Consider the following 24,564-nt stretch of genomic DNA (forward strand, 5'->3'; position numbering starts at 1 on the left):
GCACCTTCATGAAACAACTTTGCTCTTTTGATTGGGAAGAGCAAAAGAAAAAACGAGAAGAAATAAATAAATCTAGTTGGCTCGTTATTTAAAAGAGGGAGGGGTTGTTTTTGTTTTATTTACAAAAATGCCACTCTCTTAATTATTTAAGGTCTAATGCAGATAAATTTTTAATCGCAAATATTTTTACTTACCATTTCTCATTGTGATTGTTTCCGTGTTTGCACACAATGTATATTTAAATTTCTACACCTTACATAAAATTTATTTATTTTTATTTTCATTTTACTTTTTTAACAGGTGTTTACATTATAAAAAAGGCCAAATACCTATAAATAAAAATCTCAATCCCGCGCTCCTAGGCTTCTTAGAGGGCGGACATGTTGTCCGCCTTTGTTTTTTAAAATTGAATGGATAGCTTAGATAAATAACCCATCATCCATCTACAATGTTATATAAAAAAATGCCCAAATCTTTATCATTTTTAACTCAAAAACACAAAAAAAACATGACATGGACCTCTGAAATCTCATTTCTAACTATAAAATATATTTTAATCAAACTAATAATTTAAAATTAAATCAAATAAAAAAAATTATCAAGTATCGATCTACATTGTTAGACATCATTGAAGGTAGAGATCACCTTCATTAAGTTATTTTTCTTAAAAATATTACAGATACCAAAATTATAATTATTAATGGCTAAAATGTGGTCACTTGAGAGTTTTCGCTCTTATTTTTTTTCTTTTGATGATTTTTTGTTTCCTTCAATGTTAATGGATTGAAATGAAAAATAAATAAAGTTTCATGATTGAAATATAAAAATTAAAAAAACTAAATGTGTGAAACATGAAATTTAAAACTATTTAAGAACAATTTAAAATTTAATTTTGTAAAACTGATTTTTAATTTGACGTAGAGATATTTAATAAAATATAAGGTAACGAGATCATACAAATTAAAATAAACATCAGTATATAGAACTGTGTCAACGATGAAATTAAAAAGAATAAAGTTTAGTGAATGAACTGTATAAAGAAAGAAATTTAGAAAGTAAGAAGGAAAAAATTGACTCTTAACAGTAACGTGAATAGTGAAATGTCAAGAGTCCGCTGATGATCAAGGGTTTGTTATTTGTTAATGTTAATTATTCCCCTCTAGAAATTCGCACGTGAGAGAGAGAGAGACAACGTAAGGGCGTGCATCATCGCACGACACGCGGGCAGAGCAAAACGCTAAAAGTAGAGAAACGAAACCCGGACGCGTTCCCGTTAAAAAAACCGGATTTGATAATCGCCGATAGGTCCGGGACCTTTTGTAATTAGAAGGTAGTTGTTGGTGTGTTGTTTTTTCCTTCTTGAAACAAGCAAAACGCGTTTGAAACCCTAGTTCATCCCCAATCTCAATCTTTTTTACTGAATTTTATCATCAAAATACGTAAGTGTTTTTTATTTGATTTGATTTTATTTTCTACTCTGTTCGTTTTTGTAATTAAATGATTATGCATCTAAGATTGATAATTCCGATGATTCAAGTTGTGTGGTAGGTTTATTTTTCAATAGATCGATCGCTGTTCCGTGACTGTACAAGCTGGTGTGCTTGCTTTGCTTATCTACTAATCCGCGGTCTAATTTTGGTTTTTTGGACGTTGAAAGATGGATTTAGTTGCTAGTTGCAAGGTAATTTAGCAGCTCTACAAATTCATTTGCTCTATTGAAATTGACTTTACTGTGCTGTCGTTGGTTTTGATTTAGTTTCTTCTACCAGTACTAGTGTAAATGGTAAATATCAATTAGCAGAAGAGGAATGATATTTGTCCATTAGTCATGGTTGAATTAACTTAATTTTTATTTATTAATTTCCATGTGCCTACCACTAAACATACCTTACGGTGGTGCAACTTCTAGATTTGTTGGTATATGCTGAAATGGCTCTAATTCTTCGCCTGTCTGATAATGGAAATCACATTTGAATTTATCAAGTGGGTGCTTTATTTATATATCACTTCCTCGCATCATTGTTACAAAAGCAAAGCAAGTTTGAAATGATTTCTACTGAATATTATTGATTGATTTGGGCTGCATCTTCAAATCACCTCTCATGTGCTTTCTCATTTTGAATATCAGTGTCGTGATATGTACTTTCTTTTGAAGTTGTATGCACCAATTGTTCTCATACTGCTTTTCTTGGTTATGGAACCTAAAACTCTACTCATACATTCACTGGATGAGAATTTTGAGATAAGTTATCAGGTTGCAGCCCTCACAACTTGAACCTTTGTTTTTGTGGTTGTAAGTCCAGGACTCCGTGTGGCCTGTGTATGAAATGATATTTCCTATAGAACTTAGGGAAACCACTTCATTTGCAAGAGGCTTTCTCTATGCTAAAATTCTCTAATATTAATTCCAAAAATTGCTACTCTGTTTCAAAAAGTCTCTAATATTAATTCTATATAATTTTGTTTTGGCCTAAAAAACTTGCTACTCCATCATTGCACCTTGCAATGGTCCTTCCTATCACTGGAGTCATTGAGTAAATTAATAAGAGGTTGCCCCCTATACTATTGAACTCAGAATTGGAGTCATTGGTCTTTCTTTGTGGCTCTGCTCCCTTCTCATGCTGTTTAGGCATCAGAATATCCTGTAATCAAGCAGTTTCTATCTTTTGCCATGTTTTTTTAGCGAAGAGATTATGAAACACTTTTTTTTAACTCTCTCTCTCTCTCTAGGATAAATTGGCATTTTTTCGAATTAAAGAGCTCAAGGATGTCCTGACTCAGTTAGGTCTTTCAAAGCAGGGGAAGAAGCAGGTAATGGCGCATCTTGTCTTTGGCTTAATTTTCTTGTATATGATGCTTGAAATTGCCATGACGTAATGGTACTGGATAAACTTTAAGCTTCTGTTGTATTGACAATCAGTATATTGAATTGGACCGTGAAAAAATAGAATAGTTGTGCCTATATGTCTTAAGATTTACAAGACCATCCCTTGCCTTTGGGTGCACGTGATGGTTTTGTGTTCTCGTTGCCCGCGAAATAATGATTTCTTCATAAACTCTATATGCTTTTGAGTGTAAGTGGCATGTACTGCTTATGACTCGTGTATATGATTGTGCTGTAATTTTAAATGTGTAGGACCTTGTTGACCGGATATTAGCCATTCTCTCTGATGAACAAGGTAAATTACTCCCACCTTGCAATATTGTTGTTTCTAATAGAGACAGTTTTTATAATTTTGAACATGTAGACTCTCTCTTACAGGTTACTAGAGACATGAAACCTGTTATTGAAGGCCATTTGAGAAATATTTTATCTTTGTATTCTATCATCATTGCTTTTTCCCCCACTACCAAGTCAATGCTTTTGATTTTAGTGTTTGATGCTCTGTATTTGTTTTTTGCAATGTTTATTATCTCTATCAGTGTAATATGCATATAGTTATCTTTTACATATGCTGCATAATTAATGGGGACTACCAAATAGGAAACTTGTAATACCACCACGTGGGGATTCTTGGATTCGATCTCTGCGAATAACTTCTTCATGCTAAATAAAATGGAATGCTCACAACTCTGGTGTCACATAATCTTAATTCAGCAGGCTTTAATGGATGTTTTGCGAACTCTAGAAATTTATTGATACATGTTAAATGGAATAATGTGCAATTAACTCTTAATTTGAATTTTTGGGATTGAGCAATGAGATTTCTCTGATTATTATTCCCCCAAATTTAGGTATATGTTTTTATTGATGGTGTGGATCTAATATCCATAGCTATGATTTTCTTTCATTTTCACCAACTTTTTTATGTGAGAGGTGTGATCCCAAATCCCCATCAATCTTCCGTCTCAGATTTCAATTTCATGGGATCTTCTCCCCCTCCTTCCCTCTATTTTTTTGCTCTTGATGATTGGGCGTGGATAATCATAGAGTTTCTAATGGGTTGTTGAGCATCCAGTTTATGATCAACATGTTCAAACTCTTTCTCGTGCATGGCTTTGACTTTGTGATAGTTTTGGAATAATAATCTTGAGTTTTTATTTTATCTGTAGTTTCCAAGTTATGGGCAAAGAAGAGTGCCATTGGAAAGGAAGAGGTGGCAAAGCTAGTGGATGACACTTACAGGTTCATCATTGCTTGCAACTCCATGATTAGAGTCTGCAGTTAGATTTTGTCTTCTCTTTTCTGTTTAACGTGCTAAATTTTTTTATAGTATTTGCATGCTTCATGAGGCCCTCTAGCTAACTTTTTTCTTTCTGGGCAACCATTAATGCTCTTGGAGGTCTTGCTTTTATGCTGTTTGTTGACTTACTCCTTCTGATCTCATCTCCAGGAAAATGCAAGTGTCCGGGGCCACTGATTTAGCATCACGGGGACAGGTTGCTTCTGATTGCAGTAATTCAAAGTTTAATGGTGAAATGGATGATCCATCTCACTCAGATACAAAAGTTCGCTGTCCATGTGGAAGCTCATTGGAGACAGAGTCAATGATTAAGGTTAAAAGATCCTTCTCTCTAGTAAATTTCCATTCTTTATAAGCTGTAGTTTATGCCCGATGGATGATTTTCTGGAAGTTCTTTTACTTCTTAAGCATCTGAGGCATGGTCTAAGTTTGATTAAAACCAAGACCCTGCATTTTAAGCATATGGATTGCAGGTTCCATGTTATGAATTGCTTTCTTGCTTAATTGGATGTGCTACTGTGGGATCTAAATTGATGTCCTCCTTTATGTAGCCTAATCTCTATACTTCATTCTTATACCTATACCATCCCCATGGATTTTTATGTTTGCATTTCTAGTTACTGGAAATTAATAATCGCAGTATAGCAAGCTCCTTTGACAATTTTGTTCACCAAAATTCTAACATAATTGATTGCTTCTCAAGAATGTTTAATGCTCCGTGTGTGATTTTTCTGTTGAGTTATTAGATTATGTTGAGCTCCAAAGTATATTTACACCATTCTTTTCCAATAACCTTTCACAATCAGTGCTGACTGCTGAGGCACAATGGTGCTATTATATATGTTTTCAGTGCATCACATTAATTATCGGCAAATATTTTGTTTAAAGGAAGTGCTAAGTGATCATTTGCAGAAACCTTAATAGTTCTCATCTATGCATGTGTAGACAATGGCAGGATTTGCTACTCTTTTGTGCTATTCCTATTCATTGTTGAAGAAGAAGCATGCATTAATAATGGATGCATAAGCTGTTTTCTTTTCCCCCTTTTCTTCACTACTCTTGCACTTAAATTCTATCCTAAAAGCTTTTCCAATCTGCCTTGCCCCTATTAATTTTATTTTCTTGTAATTGACAGTGTGAAGATTTTAAATGTCACATCTGGCAACACATTGGTTGCGTTATAATTCCAGAAAAACCCATGGAGGGCATCCCACAAGTTCCTGATGTGTTCTATTGTGAGATTTGTCGACTAAGCAGGGCTGACCCGTATGTATCATATATGTTCTATCCTCTTTTGCTTACTGTTTTATGTGTGGAATGAAATGGTTCCCCTTCCTTCTCCAAGATTACATGCTTCTTTCTTGTTGGCAGTGTAACATCACATTTCAGCTACAATTTAACTTTTGAGATTTATGCATCAAACCATTAAATGCTTTCATGATTTTTCTGAACTTGTTTTACTATCACAATGCTTCTTGTTGGCAATGTAATTCTTTAATTTGGTTTAAAGCAAAGTGTGCTTCCCTACCTTGGTGCATACAAATGTTAGCCAAGTGCTAGCAGGGAAATGAATTTGTCTAGATAGATGAGTGGTGAGGCCTTCCAAGGTAAGAAAGAATTATGGTGATATTCTAAGCAAGTTGGAGATGCCATCAACCTGGGATAAGAGAACAAGCTACTTTGTATATTGTCTGGTCTTATGAGCTATTAGAGAGGATAAATTGATCATTGTTAAGGGATGGTGAGGGCTAAAGTGGTGTGGGAAAAGTAGGGAAATAGCATATAGTTGGAAATGAGAGGCTAGAATTAAGAAAGATTGAAGTAGGAAGAAATAAGATTTTGTGTCCGTGGAGAACCTTGGATGTAGATTTTGACAAAGAAAAGGCTTTGGTAAAACATAGGATATGTTTGCCTATATTATCATGAAAAGTGTGATAGTTCTATGTAGAACACAAGTATCCTAATGAGTGTGCTATTTGTCTAGCGTAATCGGGATAGTTTTACGGGTGTCCTCTATAAATCTTTTAAAGAATGACAGTTTAATGCCTTGTTGGGCCAAAGAGACAAATTAATGCTGTGTGCATGCGCACCTCGTTTGTGCACTTGTCTGCCCTTCCAGCATGCGGGTTGACATTCAAGAACTGGAGCTTAATGAGGTTTCTTGCTGTCATGTATCTTGGTATTGTTTGAAATATATCTATGTGTTTTTGTTAATCTTTGATCTTTGTTTGTTGGTGTCCTGATTAATCCATCCCTTTACAATTCTGCTATTTTGCATTTTTATGTAATGTTTTTGGAGGGTTTTTTTTTTTTTTAATGTCTGTCTCCATCTACAGCTTTTGGGTTACAGTTGCACATCCTCTATGTCCTGTAAAGCTGGTTGCTACAAATGTTCCAGCTGATGGGTAAGTCAATGATATATGCCATCCTATATCTTACTAATGATTTGACGTGCTAACACTTGTGTTTGGGTTGGAGGAAATTACTACCCGATGTTCACTTAATTCGTTGAAAAGATATTCAATAAAATGATTTGAACTGCATTTACTGTTTGTCTTAGTAAATTCAACATGTGGATATTACGTTCAAATGCTTTTATTTTGTGAGCCTGATTTCATCACTAAACTGTTTGGTTGCTGAATCCCTAGCAATGAATATTATTGAAACACCTGTATCATGGTGTTATATATATATATATCTCAGTGCCTGTTTGGGGCAGTGGTGCAACCAGAGTTTCATGAAATTTTGAAATTTTTTTCTTCAAAATAATTTTTTTTTGTGTTCTTGGATCATTTTTATGTGCTGATGTCAAAAATGAATTTTTTTTAAAAAAAAAACATTACTTCGATACATTTTCAAGTAAAAAACACTTTGAAAAGCAACCTCTACCATTCTTCCAAACAAGTCCTCAATTTTATGTAAATTGCAAGAAAGTCATGGTCTTCCTTGTGGCACCTGCTTGTGAGACAAACAGATGATAGCATTGGTTCTTTCCATGACCCAGGTTGTAGGGAAAGACCAGGTTCATGTTCTTCTAACTTCTAAGAGCTTGAGCACCTCTTCGCATGTGAATGCGACTTACCAGGAACATCTTGTGATCAGGTTACACGGGAAAAAAAGATTTTAGATGACTTGAAGTGGTTTTTACCCCTTTTAATTTTGGGATTGGGAAGGATATAAATATCTGGAGGATATAGTTTTTGCTTCTGTTTTAGTTATGCAGAAGAGAGGAGATATTTGGTGTATCATGCTGGTAATAATAATTGTTTGGTTGATAAAGTTTGTATCCACAAAAGATTGTTGATGTGGTAAGTTCTGTGCTTATGGTTGTTACCTGGGCCAGACCTTTTTTTATTAGAGCAGTGCTGCTACCTTTTTGATGTGATGATACACTACGCGCATGCTGCATGCACCATAATAATAGTACTTTACTTGTTGGAGTTAGTATCACAGTTGGCTGTTTTTTTATCACCCAATCCCAACTTTCTTGAATTAAGGAGGTCAACCTGTTATGAAGACCTCATTCTTGTATAATTGTGCCTTATTTGATATTTTAATATTCAACATTTTCCAGTTCAAGGCCAGTGCAGGGTGTGGAGAAGACATTTCAGCTCACTAGGGCAGACAAGGATCTGTTGGCGAAACAAGAATATGATGTTCAGGTTGGTGGCTGCATAAAATTTCATATTTTAGTAAGTTATTGATGTGCTAATGGTCTGTTGGTAATGTTGTTACTATCTAGGCCTGGTGTATGCTTTTGAATGACAAAGTTCCCTTTAGGATGCAATGGCCGCAGGATACAGATCTCCAGGTTAATGGTATGAAGTTGAATTTTACTTCCACTAATCTGTTGATATCTCTCTTATTCCTTATGTTTGAAATCAGTAGCGGTTTAGAAGCATTTATGCGACCCCGGCCCCCCCCCCCCCAAAAAAAAAAAGAAAAAGAAAAAAAACTTCCTTTTCCCCCCAACAAACAATGTCAGAAAAGCCATGTTTACATTTGCTCTTGATGCTACATCTTTATGTATTAAGTCTTAAAATTATGTATGATGTGCAGGCTTGGCTGTTCGTGCTATTAATAGACCTGGCTCGCAATTGCTAGGTGCTAATGGTCGTGATGATGGTCCAATTGTGAGTCTCTGACTCTATAACACAAATTTTCTTTGTAGTTATCAATACCTTTTATCACATGCAATTTATCTCCTAGATAGATATTGTTCTTTGTGATGGCGCATCCTCTTTTTCCAATCGTTTTATTGCTCATCTGCAGACTCACAGTTGGATTTGTACTTTGAGACTGCTTTCTGATTTTATATTTATGTGTTCTTTAACTAGGTCACACCATTTGTAAAAGATGGAATCAATAAGATTTCGTTAAGCGGATGTGATGCTCGAATCTTCTGCTTAGGAGTTAGAATTGTAAAGCGTCGAACAGTTCAACAGGTGAATTTAATCAATTTTAATCATATTTTGAATTTGGTATCATTACTTTTTATTTCTTTATTTATGTTGATTGGGAAAATAATTAGGTGGCTCAAGCATTTTGAAATACTGTATTTATAATTGTTAGATATTTTATAAGATAGATGGACTTTTGTAATTTGATATCCTGATAGGCATTTTGTTTTTCCTGAAATGACAAATAAAGGCTGCTGGCAGCTCTCTCTCTCTAAAAAAAAAGCTGGTTTGCATCTGAGAGCCTTCAACATCATATACACATTAAATTTTAGATATTTTTTTCTGTATCAGAAAGCTTGATCACAAGTAGTCATTTTTTTATCTTGTTGGGAATGCATCAAAAAGTCACTACAGGTAGTTGTACTGATTAGACATCGTTTGTGTATATGCTATTTTTACTGTCATTCCTTGTGCTGCATATATGTATACATACATGCATTCAGATATAAATGTACCCCACACATATAATACACGCATATGTATGTGTCTGTACATGTGTATGCATATTTCAATTTTGGTACTTGTCAGTTTAATACAACTAAATTTTGTGGCTTTGGTTCACATAGTTTTGCTTTTGTATATAATGAGCTACAATAAAAGCATGTGTCATCTCTTGCTCTACCTGAGGAATCATCTTTCCATGCTTCATATTCTGTTTTTTGTTTTAGATACTCAACTTGATCCCTAAGGACTCAGAAGGTGAGCGTTTTGAAGATGCACTTGCTCGTGTTTGTCGTTGTGTTGGTGGGGGAACTGCAACAGACAATGCTGATAGCGACAGTGACCTGGAAGTTGTTGCAGATTCTTTTGGTGTCAATCTTCGTTGTCCTGTATGTTACATCAACATAATACAAGTTGCGAGTCCATAATTCCACGCATGCATGTTGCACTGCACTATGTTCTATGCAGGGTGAAATCAGATAATCATCATCTTGAATATTGGTCCCTTCTGCTGTAGTTGGGAATTGATGTATCCTAAATTTGATCATCTGATGTCTGTATCTTGATAATAAGGGATGCAGCCACCTTTTGTTGCAATGCTTGGTGGGGTTGGGTGTGTGGAATAGGTCATCGTCTTTTTTTTTTCTTGGAGAGTATTGGTTACTACAAGCAGGCAGGGTATTATTTACCATAAAGGCATTTAGTAGGGTTTGGGAGGGCTGTACAGGAGTGACAAAAACTACAGTGGAAAGGATCATGCAGTTCTTTTCCTTAAGCATGCTGTTTATGATCATTGCTACTGGGATGACAGGAAAATAATGTTCCCAGAGTTTGGTTTTGGAGTCTAGAATATTTCTTGTATGTTCAACAATATGTTTCATGGAAGTAAAATGCCTATAATGTGGAGTTTCGCTGTTATGCTTGTGACATCCATTCCAGAACTTATCTTGTATATGGGTTATGTTCAACCTATTATCGAATGTAATTTGCTTTTTCTAGTGATATTATGTTCTTAGGGATGTCCCACTTTTGAAGATGTTCAATGGCACCAATGATGCACATGCTCAATGCTTTCTTTCTAAACAAAGTTTATTGTTTCCTCATTATTCAAATTGCTTTATTAAATTGTAGCATTCTTCATTTTTTTTAATTTGTAGTGAGCTTCAAGAAACTAGGATTGAGCTAGTCCTTTCATGAATTCAGTAGCTTAGTCGCTGAAATTGATTTCCATGTGTAGATGAGTGGTTCAAGAATGAAGGTCGCAGGAAGATTCAAACCTTGTGCACACTTGGGCTGTTTTGACCTGGAAGTTTTTGTGGAGCTGAACCAGCGTTCTCGGAAGGCAAGCAAGCAGCTAATCTTTTTTTTTTTTCTAAATATATATGCCTTTTTTTTATGGGGTTGGAGGTTCCTGTTATATCTGTTTTATATATCTGAGCTACTATTGCTCTCTTTGCAGTGGCAGTGCCCCATCTGTCTCAAGAACTACTCCCTGGAGAATATAATCATTGACCCATATTTCAATCGCATCACATCTAAGGTATCACTTATCCTTTTCTGTTCATCCGAATCCTTAGTTTTAGGGTGTTCATGTATTAAAAATTATGTTCTTGTGTTATAGATGACACATTGCTCAGAAGATATAACAGAGATTGAGGTGAAGCCTGATGGTTCCTGGCGTGTGAAAACAAAAACTGAAGCTGAGCGTAGGGATGTTGGAGGACTTGCACAATGGCACAATCCTGATAGTACTCCCTGTTTCCCTGATGGTGGAGAAATCAAACCAAAAGTGGAAATAGTGAAGCAGACCAGACAGGAAGGTATTTCAGAAGGTAATGCTGGTACTGGTTTGAAACTTGGAATCAGAAAGAACCGCAATGGCATTTGGGAAGTTAGCAAACCTGAAGATATGAACACCTTTTCTTCAGGTAGATTGCAAGAAAACTTTGAACACCATGAACAGAAAGTTATTCCTATGAGCAGCAGTGCCACTGGTAGTGGTCGTGACGGGGAAGATCAAAGTGTGAATCAAGATGCTGGTGGAAATTATGATTTCACAAACAATGGAATGGAGCTTGATTCTTTATCCTTGAATGTATATACGACATATGGATTCACTGACCAAAATTTACCTGTACCACTAGGGAATGCAGAAGTCATTGTTCTTAGTGATTCAGATGACGATAATGATATACTAATTTCCTCCGGATCTGTCTACAAGAGTAATCAAAATGATGGCGATGCTACTTTTTCTGTGCCCTCTCCTGGAATTGCAGATCCTTTTCCAGAAGATCCTACACTTGTGACTGGTGGAAACTCGTGCTTGGGTCTTTTCAATGCTAATGACGAATATGGGATGCCCCTCTGGCCACTGCCTTCAGGAAACCAAGCAGGCCCAGGATTCCAATTATTTAATTCAGATGTCTCTGATGCCTTGGTTGATTTGCCACATGGTTCTGTTAACTGCCCCTTGTCAATGAATGGCTACACATTAGCTCCGGAAACTGTCATGGGATCTACATGTTTAATCCCGGACTCTTCTATTGGTCGATCAGACATGGATGTGAATGATGGCTTGCTTGATAATCCCTTGGCTTTTGGTGGAGAAGATCCCAGTCTTCAAATCTTCCTTCCAACAGGGCCTTCAGATGCATCAATGCACTCTGATATGAGGGATCAAGTTGATGTGTCAAATGGTGTCCGTTCTGAAGATTGGATCTCTCTTAGGCTTGGTGGTAGTGCTACTAGCAATCATGGCGATTTGGTTCCTCCGACTAATGGACTGAATTCAAGACAGCAGATGCCATCTTCTCTGGATTCTTTGGCTGGCACTGGTTTGTTTCCTTTTTCTTAAAGCTTTATCATTATTAGTTTATTCTTGTGGAGGAAAGTGTGCAAGTCTTACACCCATGTTCATTTTCTAAGCTTTAACGTTCCTCTTACAGTCTTTCAACTCTGATTGTACCCACTTCTGCAGCTTCTTCGCTTGGTATAAATGATGGCAGATCAGAGAAGGCAAGTCGACAAAGATCAGACACCTTCTCATTTCCTCGCCAAAAACGTTCTGTAAGACCACGACCGTATCTTTCTATTGACTCGGACTCTGAATGAAGGGAGGCGAATCCTTTTTTGCCGAGATAATTGCTGCTTTTATTTGAAAATTGTTTAGGACAGGAGACCTTTTCTGGGGTGAAATGGTGATTTTCAAGTTGAAGACATGTATGTAGAATCTGAAGAGAATTGACTGCCGGCATGCAAATGAAGTCTCAAAAACGGCGGGGGCTGGCGTGGGGGTGAAGATGTTCTGCAATTGACGAGCTGTGGGCTCCTGTGTCTTGTCAATTTGGTGCAGCGCACCATGGTCTCTGATGTTTGATTAATTTTGCAGAAGCTCCTTGCCAATTTTCAAAAAGGCTTTATTCAAGGTGCTGGTAAATTGTACAGTAATCAATTGAATCTTAAAGTCCAATTAAATCTGTTGGTTCAAACCCTTGGATGTTCGGGGTTTCCCATTTAGTAAAATCTTTTTTGGTCCATGTTTAATGATGAGAGCCAAATAACCTGTAAATATCGCACAGATTCAGTTATTTATAGAAATAATACAAAATTTCAATTTGGTGAATTCCTGATTTCTTTCCTCTTTCACCTTCCGAAATCCGCTGGCTTACGTGTAGCTGGAGACGGGTAGATACTGTGGTAGCTTCTATTTTTTATCCAATATTACATGTATTATGTGCTGTGGAAGTTTTTGTTTTTTAATCTAACCACAGAAAAAACTTGGTTAAGAAATTGAGAAAGTCAACATGAAAATACAAAAGCATCCCATGATTGGTAATTACCTAAAAAATCCATGTACAAAAATACCTCTCAATGAAAACCTTGTTTTTGTCTTTTCTAAAGTCAAATATGTATTTTAACTATACATGGAGAAAGGAAAAACAAAAGAAAACCCTTGTCCAATAACCTTACATTTTTATTTTTATTTTTATATCATAAGGGTTAAAACTTTTTTTTGCTGTTTAAAAGTTTATGAAAATATTATAAATAATTCTATTGGTATATACTCATCACATTGTCGATATAATCTATATTGTCGATAATTATTACTGATAGCAAAAATTTGTCGGTATAGACCGACAAAATTATATCTATCGGTAAAAATAACTGACAAAAAAATTATGTCAATAATTCTATTGATTTTCATCAATTTTCTAATAGTATTTATTGTTTCGAGTGAAAGAAGCTTGGATTTTCTTTCTTTATAGTTGATATGCAAGTATGCAATGCAACACTTATTGGTCTCACAGTCACAGGGGTATTCCTTATTATTGCTTTCCTGAAAATTGGATACTTTTATATACATTTTTTCTTTTATCTCATTAAATAAATTTAAAAGGGGGAGGACGGTGCTTCATTTTAATATGTCAACAAATTAAGTTTTTGTTTGTTTGGAGGTTGCATAGCAGGTACAACCTTAATTCAAAATGGTTACTAATGCAGTGTTTGAAATTATAATAGGAATTCTTTTAAAAAAATATTATTTATTTGGTGTTAAAGAACCATCTCAACCTAATAATTTAAACTATTAAGTAAGATTCGAAGATATGATTTATATTATTCTAACACATCCCCTCAAGTAAAAGCTCTTTAGACTTGAAATTTGCACAAGTTCACATTACTTTGTGTTTAATTTTTATCAAATAAATGAGGATGGTGAGATTCGAATTCGTGACTGCTTAGTCATTAAAGCTCTTATGCCATGTCAAATAACCATTTCAACCCAATAACCACCTAACACTTGGAAATGCATAGAAAAATATTTTTTTTTATTTTAAAAAAATTATTTTTAACATTAACATATCAAAAAAATTTAAAAATATAAAAAAATTAATTTAAAAAGAATATAGTTAAATTGTAAAAATAAATTTTATCTAAAGTCTACCAACAAGTTAAGCAGTGAGAGAAAAAGAGAAAGAAAATATATTTTTATTATTGTGGGTTTGTTTATTTTCATGTTGGATAAATTATTTTTTTTAAAAAATATTAAATTATTATTTTAATATACTAACAAATATTCTCGGTCTACCTACAAGCGATAAGAGAAGAATAGGAAAAAAATATTTTTTATTATTGTATGCTTTTTTTATTTTTGTGTTGGATCAATTAATTTTTTGCTTGAAATAATATTAAATTATTATTTTAATATATATCTATAAAAAAATCTAAAAAATATTATTTTAAATGTTTTTAATTAAAAAGCATCACGCTACCGAATAAGCTATTCATCTTAAGCATGATAGAAATCAAAAGGCCCAATCACAAACACCGTCGGGCCTGCTCGTGAAATTAAAAATGGGATGAGCCGAAGTAAGCTGGAGCTTCGAGGTCAGCTTCTAAGCTATTCATATTCGCTGATCTTAACGAGGATTGAGATGGCCCACTTACATTAAGCGTGTTTGTTTGTATTCAGTTCAATCGAATCCCTTCCTTCATTTGCTTTCCCCTCCTCTCCTCCTTGTGCTGTGTGGTGGCAGATACCTGACTTGAAACCATCAATTCATACACCCAGCCTTGCTTGCTTGCCTGCCCCCGCCTGGTAATCTTCTTAGTCCTACCTTCTTCTACTTTTATAATTAGCAAAGTGATATTATTTATTTATTATGTATAAAAATTAATTAGCAAAGTAATTACTCGATTCGATTTCTTCTTCTGTCGATCGTCTTCAGATAATAATCCCTTCCTCCTTTCTTCGATTGCATAGTTTTCTTTAAGCTTAGCTTGTTGTCTGTCATGGCGACCACGAACAAGGATGTTGCCATTCCATCTGGTAAGCTTTCTCCCGTCCTTTCAATTTCCTGGATGGATCCGTTGCTGTTTTTTTTTTTTTTTTTTGCCTACGAAATAAACTCGACTGACTCGCTCACTCGAATCGCATCTCATCCAATGCCATCCCATCTCATATTGCTGTGTGATTAGAGGAGAAAACAGGTTCGGCTTCGGCAGCAGAAAATAACAGCAAAGACTCCTCTTCTAAATCATCAGTAACCTCCTCAACCTCCGGGGAACAAGGAAGAGCTCCTCCTCCTCAATCTCCTGGACTGGGAGGTGCCTCTGCTGCTGCTGGATTTCCTCCTAATCCTTTTGATTTTTCTGCTATGACCGGCCTGCTTAATGTATGTCAATTTCAGTTACATTTACTAATTTCTACTCTTCAGTTCTTCGCTTTGTTTTCAATTTAATTTTCCGAGTATAAACATTCCATAAGGTATCTTTCTGGCAGTGAAGATCTTGCCTTGTTATTTGCCCACATGTCCTAAGCTAACCACTTTTCACATTGAAGCTCATTTTGTGAACTTGTGTTTACTTCACTCTAAAATATTGGACACTTTCACCATATCTCTCTAAGGGTTTATAGATGTCTATGCTTTGATATATGTAGGACCCGAGCATCAAGGAGTTAGCCGAGCAGATATCCAAAGATCCTTCATTCAATCAGATGGCAGAGCAGCTCCAGAAGACTTTTCAAGGTGCCCCAGCCGAAGATGCTATCCCTAACTTTGATACTCAACAATACTATTCAACCATGCAACAGGTTATGCAGAATCCTCAATTTATGACTATGGCTGAGCGCCTTGGCAATGCATTAATGCAGGTATATCTGTTTTTTTTTTGTTTTTTGTTTTTTTTGCTCGTCTCATGTTCCTATTCATTGTTTAATTGTAAGTCCTGATGAAAGGCTAATTTCCCACCCATCAATCCTCAGGATCCATCAATGTCTCAAATGCTTGAGAGTTTCTCAAACCCATCGCAAAAGGATCAGATTGAGGAGCGAATGACACGAATAAGAGAAGATCCTTCTTTAAAGCCTATTTTAGAAGAGATAGAGTCCGGTGGTCCAGCTGCCATGATGAGGTTGGTAATCATAATATCTAGTATTTTACTATTGCTTATTAAAATGGGGAAAAACTAGAAGATTGTTGCTATGTTTCTCCTGCCTTGATATAAGCAAAGATGGATCGTATAAGTTGGTTTTATTTTCTCAACTTACTGACACCCAAATTATGCTTGCCTAGGTACTGGAATGATAAAGACGTTCTCCAGAAGTTGGGTGAAGCAATGGGTCTTGCAGTTTCCGAAGAAGCAGGCACTTCTGTGGAAACTTCTGGACACGAGGAAGTAGAAGAAGCAGGAAATGAGGATGAATCAGTTGTCCATCACTGTGCCAGTGTTGGTGATGTTGAGGTAGGGTACAATTCGCTTTTGATTGCCTGCTGCCTTTTTTTGCGGGTTTGACACACTTAACCTTTATCTATTTTTCCCCTGATGGATGCCACCTTTATTTTTAATTACATCATTTAAATTGTTTTTGCTTTTCTTTCCCCCATTAAATGCATTGCGTCTTATCTATCAGTTAAAGCGATTGCAGCCTAGACTGGCTGAAAGTATTGAAAATTGTCTAATTACTGTTAATGGAAGTGTTTTGCTAATGTTTTGTGGACTTAATTTTTAACTTAGGAGTGCCCAATTTGATATGATGAGAGAGGATATAGGCACAGATTTCTATTTCGACACACCACAAGACCTACCATCATGTCAGCATTATTAGACAAAGATGACCCCTGGAACTTTCTTAAGACTTTGATGGTTTCTTCTCATCACTCTCTTTTAAGCCCATGCACAGCTTTTGACATTTTGAGCTTTGTTGGTAGCTGTAGATACGTGACTTGTTCATGTTCATTTAGCAATTAGTTGAAGCTCCATAACACTTTTAGCTTGATCTTTGGATTAGTTTAAATGTGGAGACCACATGGTGAATGCTGAATGGAAAACTGAATATATATACCTTTATTTTCATTTTTATGCTGGTATTTTGTTCTTTCATCTCTATAGATTTTAGTGACATTGCTTTACTTGGTAAGATGTAGAGCATTTATGTGGCCCTTGACTTTAGTGTATTATATATAATTTTTATCATACTTACATGCACACTCGTTATTCATGTTTCCATTAATCTTGTGAATAGTTTGTTGGATATTATGGTCCCCATTGTTCTTCCATTTCTATTGTAAATATCTGAACATGGCCCAATGGTAGTTAGTTCATTTTAGAGAAGTCCAATGACCGCTAACTTGGTCATTTTGACTGCATTGGGAGAATTCAATATTTCTCTAAAGTCTGCAGGAGGTGGATCATTTTTTTTCCTCCTTTGATGTTCAATATAATTTTCTTTTGCCTCCATGTAAATATCCAATGCTTCTCTGTTCTATCTATTTAAGTCAGATCAATTGGAGATACCATTTACAAATTTAGCTCAAAGTTTTATCTGTACTCTCCAATTAGGGTTTGAAAAATGCTCTAGCCTCTGGTGCTGACAAGGATGAAGAAGATTCAGAGGGAAGAACTGCATTGCATTTTTCCTGCGGATATGGGGAGGTATCATTATTTCTAAACTACTGCTTTGTTGTTTATGTGTGGTGTAGACCTTGCTTTTGCCCCTCCCCTCTTAGAGGTGACTTCAGGAACCTATTATGGTATGCTGCTAGAAAGAGTTCATGAATTCCTGCGCTGGTACTTGGTAGTTGCCCATGGCACATTGCAAAAGATGAACTCCCTAGTTGTTAGATTGGTCAGTGAGCTATAGCTGACCTCTTGGTTTGGGCCCCTTCTAGTTGCAGAATCATTGGGCCGTCAGACATTATTGGAAATTTATCCAAATTGGTCAAATTGCTATTGTAAGCAACAAGCAGCTGCTTTCAATTTGTTTCAGGTGAAGTGTGCCCAAATTCTTCTCGAGGCTGGGGCAACTGTTGATGCACTGGATAAGAACAAGAACACCGCCCTGCATTATGCAGCTGGTTATGGAAGGAAGGAGTGTGTAGCCCTTTTACTGGAAAATGGCGCTGCAGTGTAAGTCAATAGCTCTCAGTTAGGAATGCCCTCCCTTTATGGCTTCATGTGATTTTTCCTGTCCTGATGGAATCTCTCTTTGGGTTATACTACAGTACACTTCAGAACATGGATGGCAAGACGCCCATTGATGTTGCTAAACTCAACAACCAGCAAGAGGTGCTAAAGTTGCTCGAGAAGGATGCCTTCCTGTAACTTGGCATGTCATGGGACTCGAGCGTTTTAAACAATTTGATGTCTTTATTATCATCTGATTGCTGCTTCTTGAGTTTTGTGATTGGTGGCATAATTATTCTGTCTTGTGTATCTGGGATTAGATAGGCATGCGATGAAATGTTCTATTCCATGCTCCATACATTATCTACAGCTGAGAACATCTCGAAAATGGTTTTGATTGGATACCGTATTTTATTTATTTATTTTCTTGTTTTAGCTTCTGATGCCTGGGTTTTAACATCAACAAATCCCGACTTTCGTTTTGATTTTTTTTTTGTATTTTAAAAGTGATTTAAAAAAAAAGTAATTTTTTTTTTTTTTACTTTAAATTAATGTTTTTTATGTTTTAAGTTGGTTTTGATATATTGATATTAAAAAAAAAATTAAAAATAAAAAAAATTATTTTGTATATTTTTTTCTAAAAAAATATTTTAAAAATATTGGTTTATTTAAACTAAAATTATTTTGAAATTTTGTCACAAGATTTCAAAAACCTTGTTTTCTATTGGATTAAAATTTCATGATGATTGGAGATTAGAAAGGCATTTAAATAGGGCTTGGAAGTTAGTGTATGAAATTGTTTTTATTTTTCTTGTTGTATTTGGATTTTTTTTTCTATTTAAATTAGAAATTTTAATTTAATTAATATTTTTCTATTTAGAAATCCTAATGCTCGATGGTTTCTTTTAGCTAGGTAAGTTTTAATTAAAAATCATTTTCTTCATAGGATTTTAGTTTTAATTGAGAATCATTTCCTATAAAGAATTTTAAAACTAATATAAATAGGAATGATTAGTTTATTTTGAAATTAAAGATTATTATTCAGACTTTTAATAAAATACTAGAGAAATTTTTTCTTCTAAACAACCTAGGTCTATAACCTTAGAGTTTAGAACCCTAACTTCTATCTATGCTATACGTTATGTCAATTAGTATCAAAACAGGTTAGCCTCTTTGATGGATGAAAACAGTAGTAACCCACTCCGTGATGCAGGAGTGTAGGCTTTTCAAGGCATTATGGGGACTCGAGAGCAAAAACTAGATCGTTTGAAACAGAGGTTTGATTGTTTGGAGCAAACCATGACAGATCTAGCTTGGTTAATGAGTAACGTAAATAGAGATTGTGAAGAGGGTATGAACTTACCTGGAGACTTACCTCAAGGACGGCCAACCCTAGACCTATTCCTGAATTTGATGAGATCTCATTCTATAATGGGAGATTTTTAAATAAAAGATTTATCAAGTAGTTAGCAGACCTGAGTCCTGGAAGCTTACTTTTATTTCAACAAAGTTCTTTATCATCAAAAGGAAGGACTTATCATCAAAAGGAAGGACTTGTCGTACACACTTTTTTATGGTGCTAGAGAATGATGGTTTGGATTTTTAGATTTTAGAACTCTTATTAGTATCCTTTAATTCGTTCTCGGCAAGATTTGAAACAATTAATAATTTTAGAATTTATACAAGATGATTACAAAGAGATTTTATATTGGATAGATAAGCAATTAGATTGTTATTATTTGTCTTTTGTTCAACTTTCTAAACGAGCAAGGAAGAAAATTATAGAGAAGGTGTCGACTATTCATAGTAGAAAGTTTCAACATCACAACAATGATAACACAACATTGCTGCAAATACTACTCTACTTGATGTTTCATCTACTAATAATGAAGAAGAAATCAAAGGTGCTCATGAAGTAGTGATTCTCAAGGTCTCGAAGCACTAAAAGAAAAGCCAGAACAAGTTGTTGGAATTGCTCATGAGGCTAAAGTTGATATCAAATAGGACTTAAGTATGGGTGTGTTGTTTAAAACAAGCATATTCTTATTGGATCAATCATCTAAGATTACCAATCCAATTGATGGTCAAGATGTTGTTGTGAAGGATGACCAAACACGTCAATTAATGTTGCCATCAACTCAAAAGAAATTTTCATATGCGGTTGATTTTTTGGGTTTTGAAAATTTTTGTTTAGATTCAGAAATTCTACGTGAATATATCTTTGCTAAAATTGGATTTAAGATATTTGGAACAATCTATCTCATACATATATTGGTGACAATGTTGTATTCAAAGTATTAATTTATTTGGAGTGGTCGAGTCCGATGGATAACTCGAGAGCAAGTTTTTTAGAAGTAGAGGGGATTGATATGGGCAAATTTCTTCAATATTATTGATACAATAATATTTATTGCATTATTTTATTGACGATTAAGGTTTTTAGATTTTGACGGGTTTAAGAAGAGTTCAAGACACAATTTGGTAAATTAAGCATAACTTTTAATCTGACCATTGCATTGAGCTGAACTTTTGACAGAAGATTTTGAAGGCCTTGTTTCCTATTAGGTTAAAATTTCATGATGATTGGATATTGGAAAGGCATTCAAATAGGGCTTGGAAGTTATTGTACATGATTGTATTTATTTTCCTTGTTGTATTTTGATTCTTGATCCTAATTAGATTAGGACTTTTCATTTAATCAATACTTTATTATTTAGAAATTCTAATGCTATATGGATTTATTAGTTAAGTAAGTTTTAATTAGGAATCTTTTCTTATAAAGGATTTTAGTTTTAATTGGGAATCATTTATAAAAGATTTTAGCACTAATAAAAATAAGGCTACCTAATTTATTTTGAGACTTTAGATTATTATTCAGACTTTTAATAAAACATTAAAGAGTTTTCTCTAAATTTCTTTATAGCTTAGGTTTGTAACCTTAGAACTTGAAAGCCCTAGCTTCTATCTACATTGTATGTCACGTCATAAAATCCTTCTTGAAATCAATTAGAGGCATATAGAGGTTCCTTTTATTTCTGTTTCTCTCCATTAAACTCTAAAAAAGAAACATAACTCTCTCGTCGATCTCTCAAGCACAAAACAAAATTGATTTTCTGATCAGAAAATGTATGCCTCGTCACTCTCCTCATAGCTACATCAAGTGATAAATAACTTTAATGCCGCAATAGAACATGAAACTCAAGTATTACCCTTCATCTCATCTCGTATAGCAAAACACTTTTTTCTAATCATCCAGTGCCTTCTTCAATATTCCATTCAACAACTTTGGCAACCATATGACTTCCACTTCTATACATCTTAAAATTTCAATAGTTATTTTGTTAAGCCTGCAAAGGTTTTTGAATTTTAATTCCTTTAGAACCTTAATACTTCTAAAACCCAAATCCCACATGTATGTTTAAGGTTGAAACTTCAATTTTTATTAACCACATGACTTCCACTTCTATGAATCTTGAAACTTTAATAGTTATTTTGTTAAGCCTACAAAGAATTTTGAATCTTACTTCCTTCATAGCCTCAATACTTCCAAAACCCATATCCCATATGTATAATTAAGGTTTCTTGCTTCCTCTAGGATGAGATCTCCAAGGTTTCTAAACTAAATCTCATTAAACAACTAGTCAAAATAATTTCTCCATCTTCTTGATACCAAGATCTTTACATCCTCATCCTTGATACACTGTAATTTGTTTTGTATCTTAAAACTCTTTGTATTCCTCAAACAAAAATAACTTTTACACATCCTTCTCCCTAGCTGCATTCTTTATTTCTCTTTTAGCCAATATATACTCTTCATGAACATTTCTATCTTGGCCTTAATTGGCTTTTCAAATCTTCATTCCCCTGCTTGTATTTTTTATGACTAGCTTGATACCTTAACTTGTCAATAGAAAAGTTGAAATCAAGTAGTATACAGGTCACTAGAAAGGTTGACATCAAGCACACAAGTATTTGTACCTATAAAAATCTAGGCTATAAATGCTAGATATAAATATGAAATTTACCTTACCATATATAACTCCCTAGATTTGCTCTTTGTAATTACTATGTACAGGACAACTTTTCCTATATAATGAAAGACTAGTCTAAAGATGAAGACAATTCAAACCATTCTATTATGGTATCAGAGCTTTTCTCACAGAATTCTAAAGTTTTTTGTTTTCTTTCTCAGTCATAGCTTTATGGAGAAGTCAGATAATGTTTGTGTCAAATTTACTGGCAAAAATTATGCTGCTTGGACATTTCAGTTGGAGATCTTTTTCAAGGGAAATGAGTTATGGGGCCACATAGATGGCAATGACAAAGAAGATTTAGTTGCTGAAGGATCTATTGTTGCTAAGGCATAATGGGATGCCAAAGATGCACAAATCATGTCTTGGATTCTCAATTTTATAGAGCCATGTCTGATCCTTTCTTTGCGTCCTTATAGATTTGCAAAGGCTATATGAGATCACCTCACACAAATCTATAACCAAGATAACAATGTTAGGCGTTTTCAGCTTGAGTTGGCTATTGCCAACTATACCCAAGGATATCTTTTTATTTAAGATTACTATCTAGATTTTTGACTTTGTGGAAAGACTATTCTGATCTTGTTATAAACAAGGTTTCTACAGGAGGTATGCTGGCAGTGCAGCAAGTCCATAAAATCAACCAACAAGACCAATTTTTGATGAAATTATGACCAAAATATGAACCAGTTCATGCCTCTTTAGTCAATCGTGATCTTGTTCCATCCTTGGACGCTTGCTTTGGAGAACTCTTGCGTAAAGAGCAGTGTCTCCATACTCAGACCATTATGGAGCAGATAAAAGTTGTCTCTACCATTGTCTCAGTTGCTTATGCTGCTTACAACAAGGGGATGAGTTACGATATGAGCAAGACACAATGCTATAGTTGTAAAAAGTATGGACATATTGCTCCCTATTGTCCTCATAAATTTTACAACTACTGCAAACAGCCAGGACACATCATTAAAAAGTGTCCTATTCGTCCTCCTCCATGCTCCAACAAAGCTTATCATATTATTGTTACTATTGTTAGTTCCCCTGTTTCATAGACTCAGCCTCTAGTAAATTTCCTAACCCGAGAATGGTGCAAGAAATGATTGTGAGTGCTTCCTCCACGCTTGGCCTTCAAGGTACTAGTTCTTTAGCTCTTTCTTGGATCTTAGATTCAGGTGCTTCCAATCATATGACAAACTCTTTATGTGGCTTAAGTAATATCCAAAAATATTGTGGATCCTTACATATTAAAACAACCAATGGTAGTACTCTTCCCATTATGATTATTGGTGATGTACCTTTTTTTTTAAAGGATGTTTTTGTCTTACCCAAGCTTGTTATAAATTTAGCTTTTGTAGGTCAGCTTGTGGACAATAACTGTGACATACACTTTTCTAATCGTGGTTGTATTGTATAGGACCAGATTTTAGGATAGCGAAGGGGCCTAAACACGGACGTCTATTTTCTCTTCAACTCCTTATTCCACGCACCTTGCTTCCTTCCTCTATTTTATCTTTCTTTTGTACAGCACCTAAAGTGTCCAATGAAGTTTGGCATAAACGTCTTGGTCATCAAAATCCTAGAATTTTCTCTCATTTATTGAAATTTAGGTTAATAAACAATAAAGAACATTCAGCTTTAAGAAAACAAATTATTATGTGGATCACATATTTTAAAAGAGAAAGAATTAATTACTTTTGATTGAACAAGTCAAGAAACACATATTTCATATTACTGATAATAAAGCAAAATTTTTAAATTTTAAGCCAAAAAGTGGGGAAAACCTCAATGGAAAATTACAAATCACTAGTAGCAACCAAAGTAGGCATGAATTCCACATGCAGATTTCCATTAAATTAAGTTAAATTTAATAGAGAAAAAAAGGAAGAAAAGAATAACTTAAATAGAACATAAGGATTAAGGTGAACAGATAGTTCAATCTGACTTTTACAGCAAACCCGTCTCCAGAAACAAGTCTTCAAGAATCAATTATGTCAAGAAAAACAACTAACCTATTATAGAGAGGTAAGGCACGAGAGCACAGAAGATGGAGAGTGGAGAGTCAGGAGACTTGAGGAAGAACAAAGGCCAACGAATTAAAGAAAAAAAATGGTTGTTTTGAGAGAGAGAGAGTGTGTGTGTGTGTGTGAAAGTTGTGGAACCAGTTATGGGAACTTGAGATTTGAGAAAGGGGAAAGGGGAGACGACTGAAGTCTAGAGAGTGAATGAGTGATGGCCTGACGGGGAGGGGAGTCAATTAATTTTTTTACTTTTGTCAAACTCGGTCTATGTTTACCGAGTTGAACGAGTTTTATCAAGTTTGCTGATTTTTGAGTTTTTAACCTGATTTTACCCGTTATATACATGTTAACTCGTAAAATCGTATGATTTTACAAGTCAACTCGCGATTTTGACAACCTTGACTACAACCGCTATACATGGGTCCATTTTTTGTGGAACAAATCATAAGTTTTCTCTATGTTCAAACTGTACTTGATACTTGTTAACACTCAACTTTCTGCCACTGTTAAAATGTTTAGATCAGATTCA

The 24,564-nt window shown here is 34.8% G+C and overlaps 2 protein-coding genes across 5 annotated transcripts; both read left to right on the forward strand.

Moving 5' to 3' along the window:
* Positions 1–1,228: 1,228 nt before the first annotated feature.
* LOC133698868 (E3 SUMO-protein ligase SIZ1-like) lies at positions 1,229–12,707 on the forward strand. Of its 3 annotated transcripts, XM_062121965.1 has the most exons (18): positions 1,229–1,439; positions 1,538–1,681; positions 2,731–2,811; positions 3,137–3,179; positions 4,054–4,126; positions 4,335–4,497; positions 5,320–5,450; positions 6,521–6,589; positions 7,759–7,846; positions 7,927–8,002; positions 8,244–8,317; positions 8,522–8,629; positions 9,313–9,474; positions 10,323–10,427; positions 10,545–10,625; positions 10,707–10,917; positions 11,014–11,919; positions 12,063–12,707. In XM_062121965.1, exons 2-18 carry the CDS (start codon positions 1,658–1,660, stop codon positions 12,194–12,196), a joined length of 2,529 nt encoding a protein of 842 aa, XP_061977949.1. In that variant the 5' UTR covers positions 1,229–1,439; positions 1,538–1,657; the 3' UTR covers positions 12,197–12,707. The 3 variants fall into 3 exon arrangements, with proteins under 3 accessions (XP_061977949.1, XP_061977947.1, XP_061977948.1); XM_062121963.1 differs by having other exon boundaries at positions 1,275–1,439; positions 10,707–11,919; XM_062121964.1 differs by having other exon boundaries at positions 1,286–1,439; positions 1,549–1,681; positions 10,707–11,919.
* Positions 12,708–14,523: 1,816 nt separating this feature from the next.
* LOC133699617 (ankyrin repeat domain-containing protein 2B-like) lies at positions 14,524–18,411 on the forward strand. Of its 2 annotated transcripts, none has more exons than XM_062122929.1 (9): positions 14,524–14,681; positions 14,812–14,912; positions 15,062–15,258; positions 15,525–15,737; positions 15,849–15,997; positions 16,159–16,327; positions 17,426–17,518; positions 17,853–17,992; positions 18,088–18,411. In XM_062122929.1, exons 2-9 carry the CDS (start codon positions 14,876–14,878, stop codon positions 18,185–18,187), a joined length of 1,098 nt encoding a protein of 365 aa, XP_061978913.1. In that variant the 5' UTR covers positions 14,524–14,681; positions 14,812–14,875; the 3' UTR covers positions 18,188–18,411. The 2 variants fall into 2 exon arrangements, with proteins under 2 accessions (XP_061978913.1, XP_061978912.1); XM_062122928.1 differs by having other exon boundaries at positions 14,847–14,912.
* The last annotated feature ends 6,153 nt before the right edge of the window (positions 18,412–24,564 follow it).

This window comes from Populus nigra, chromosome 7 (genome assembly GCF_951802175.1).
Source record: "Populus nigra chromosome 7, ddPopNigr1.1, whole genome shotgun sequence".
In the NCBI taxonomy this organism is placed as follows: Eukaryota; Viridiplantae; Streptophyta; class Magnoliopsida; order Malpighiales; family Salicaceae; genus Populus; species Populus nigra.

Bases quoted from the DNA above. Each gene is read 5' to 3' on its own strand.
- LOC133698868 (XM_062121963.1), top strand. From the start codon at position 1,658: ATGGATTTAGTTGCTAGTTGCAAG. The intron at 1,682-2,730 runs GTAATTTAGCAG...CTCTCTCTCTAG, and splicing joins ATTTAGTTGCTAGTTGCAAG to GATAAATTGGCATTTTTTCG. The intron at 10,626-10,706 runs GTATCACTTATC...CTTGTGTTATAG, and splicing joins TCAATCGCATCACATCTAAG to ATGACACATTGCTCAGAAGA.
- LOC133699617 (XM_062122929.1), top strand. From the start codon at position 14,876: ATGGCGACCACGAACAAGGATGTTGCCATTCCATCTG. The intron at 14,913-15,061 runs GTAAGCTTTCTC...CTGTGTGATTAG, and splicing joins GGATGTTGCCATTCCATCTG to AGGAGAAAACAGGTTCGGCT. The intron at 17,993-18,087 runs GTAAGTCAATAG...GTTATACTACAG, and splicing joins CTGGAAAATGGCGCTGCAGT to TACACTTCAGAACATGGATG.